Raw genomic sequence first — 3186 nt, 5'->3', positions numbered from 1 at the left:
TCTTGATGCTATAAAAGAAATAGATTTATCTTTGGGAGTTAATTCGGATATTGATATACCTATATCTCGTTGTTTATTCATTGTTGTCATGACATTGGAGATAACAACAAATGTATGGTATTGCATCAGTAGCTCATTTTATTGGGGTATCGAATATATTTGCTTGGTTTTTCCTATCTCATTTGCAATAACAACAATCGTTTGGATGACCATTGTATTATCCGGCTTTACAAGAATAATGATGTTTGAAATATTATGGTATAGGGTAAGGAAATTCAGAAAGTACTTACAAAATAATTTATCCGAACTTAAAAAGCTTGACAATGTAGAATACGTGAACGTTAAGCTTAAAAGCTGTATGTTAAAGTACAAATTGATATTAGACATTGTCGATAACACAAGTGCGTCAACAAAAGTACTGGTAAGTGTTAATCATCTGGAACAATGAAATATTGCTAAACTGTTTTATAAAATGTGGCTTTTATTACATTCAGTAAAATTTGATCCATGTTTGTAGATCATTTCCTCTACAATTGGCGGCTGCACTCACTTCATTGTAACTCTATACGAATACTTGGAGAAAAACCACAATCATTTTGTGGTATGTTTTTGAATAATTATTGATGTATATTTTTCCTTTGCTTGTTGTTTTATTTACATCATTTCTTACTGATTTAGCCAACGTTACCAACACTTTACGAGATGTGGATACAGTTCATACTAGCTTGCATACCTGCACTGTTTATTGAACTGAGTAAGAGAGAAGTAAGTGCAATGACCATGTATCTCGGACGACAGCTTCTGCTTTGCAAAGGTATGACTAAGATAAATCATTATTTTGCCTCCTTGTGAATCAACTGTTAATACAACTACTGCTTCGTTTCAGATAACAACTTGCGTGAAGCAATAAATGAATGCATTGTGTTCTTGAAACATCGCCCCTTTCAGCTTTCAGTTTTTCGATTATTTTCGTACGATTTAGGAATGGTGATCAGTATGGTCGGACTGTGTCTCAATTATACTATTGCTATGCTACAATTTTCACATTTTTTAGACTAAGATACTTAAAATAGTTTAAGTTGCCTGAGTAAATTAGTTGGAACTAAAAAGTATTAATCTGAGGAATAAGTACGTACATATTTTTCAAGAATGTGTGTAGAAATAATTATAATTATTCTGAAGTTGAAATTAATTGCCAACGAAAAATGCACCATCATGTATGAATTATTTCAAAATGCTTATTAAACGAATAAAATATTTCCATTGATTAATTTAGAACCTTAACCATTCTATTCTGTAACGCGATCCTGTGCGGCCGATACTGTTGAGTATCGAAAGTTTGACATTTAGAATGTACTGCCAAAATAATTCCTACGACGCCCGTCAGAGGTGCTGATTAGATTTACATACAAAGTGTCTCGATGACAGGCCAGTTGTCGGTAGTCGATAGTAGAAGAGAATCGAGCTACTGCGTTATAGATTTTCACCTAAAATAGTAACAAATTAAAACTAAGTAATATCATCCATACATACAGTAATTTCAAAACAATACATGTAATTATCCCAAAACACACTACAAGGCCATTCCTTTCCAATGTTGACTATAACACTTTTATCAGACTGTTCTCGTATTTTGATCTGTACAATCAAAATGACATACAAATACCCAAACGCGGTCAACAGTTTTTTAAAACGTATACTTTCTATAAAAACAATGATGACTGTTCGTCTCATTGGAGGACTGTACTTCAAAATTAGTTCAAATAAAATCGTGTCGTGTTTGGCTCAAATTTATTGTTTTCTCTTTTGCTGTGTATTATTCCTTTTATTATATTTTAATTCACCAAATGAGGCAGAGCAAACAAACATAGGTCTTTTCACAATGGCGTCCGTACTTACATTACATTCACTTATTTCAATATTCTTCAGCTCTGAGAATTTCCAAAGCTTCTTAGATGACGTAAAATTAATAGATTCTTCTGTTAGAGTTGAATTCAGTACTGATGTACCTGTGTCTCGAATTCTATTTATTATTTGCATTTTGGCTGAAATAACTATTAATATCATATTCTGTGTTCATAGCAAAGACTTAATTGGAATTGATTATGTTTGCCTGAATGCTCCTCACACGTTTTACTTCGTAACATTTTCATTAACAAACACCCTATTGTCGAATTTTACGCGAATTATGATGTTTGAAATGCTATGGATCAGAGTGAAGATATTTCGAAAGGTTTTAGAGAAAACTCTGTCGGATACAAACATAATGATTAACCAAGAGCAATCAAGGAACAATGTGAGGAACTGTATGCTTTACTACAAAATGATATTGGATACTGTTGATCATATTTACGGATCAGTTAAAATCATGGTATGAACTAGTATATATCATAAAGATATAACAAAAATAGATATGTATTTTTATTGGTCTCTCTTTCTTGATTTGATTTCCTGTATTGTACTGTATTTCAAGTTTCAAACTAACTATATTATTATTGTAAGTACTACTGAAGTACAATGTTTATAGATAATTGAATCTGGATTTGGCTGAATGTTTTACTTGATGATTGGTATTTATTGGGTCATCGATTCCAGTTTACAGACAGACAGAAAAAAAAATATAAATTACAGATTCAGTATCAGTATCCGTTTCTTAACATCCTCCTTTGAATTTTTTTTAAATATATTCAACTAGCTGACCCGCGCAACTTCGCTTGCGTCCAATAAGAGAGAGTGAGTGAAATTTTTCCCCGTTTTTGTAACATTAATTACATTTACAGGTACTCACTCCTTTTGGTCGTAGCGTGATGATATATATGTCCTTTCTCGGGTATCAAAATATCTCCATACCAAATTTCATGCAAATTGGTTCAGTAGTTTAGGCGTGATTGAGTAGCAGACAGACAGACAGAGTTATTTTGCGTTTATAATATTAGTATGGATGTACAGAATTTACCTCTCTACAGATTTATTATAAGTATAGATGTGTTTATATGTGTTTTAATGTTGATGATTTGTGCAAAGTATCTGCTTTCACATAAATATTCTTTACGTACAAACTTAAATATTTAATAAAATAAAGTGCGTTTTCCGCAATCATCAATGTATTTATTGATGACAAAATACTGTAAATAATTTAGATTTACTAATCAAAGAAATGTGCAAACTGTATCACAGCGATTGAGT

General features: G+C 31.8%; 1 protein-coding gene across 1 annotated transcript; it reads left to right on the top strand.

Moving 5' to 3' along the window:
* The first annotated feature begins 205 nt into the window (after nt 1-205).
* Nucleotides 206-1059, top strand: LOC142974215 (uncharacterized). The gene is made up of 3 exons (XM_076116381.1): nt 206-421; nt 679-814; nt 887-1059. Exons 1-3 carry the CDS (start codon nt 206-208, stop codon nt 1057-1059), a joined length of 525 nt encoding a protein of 174 aa, XP_075972496.1.
* Nucleotides 1060-3186: the final 2127 nt, after the last annotated feature.

Source organism: Anticarsia gemmatalis, chromosome 7 (genome assembly GCF_050436995.1).
Source record: "Anticarsia gemmatalis isolate Benzon Research Colony breed Stoneville strain chromosome 7, ilAntGemm2 primary, whole genome shotgun sequence".
NCBI classification, from domain to species: Eukaryota; Metazoa; Arthropoda; class Insecta; order Lepidoptera; family Erebidae; genus Anticarsia; species Anticarsia gemmatalis.
Note: the sequence above shows the minus strand (reverse complement) of the source record. Positions and strands in the feature narration are given on the sequence as shown.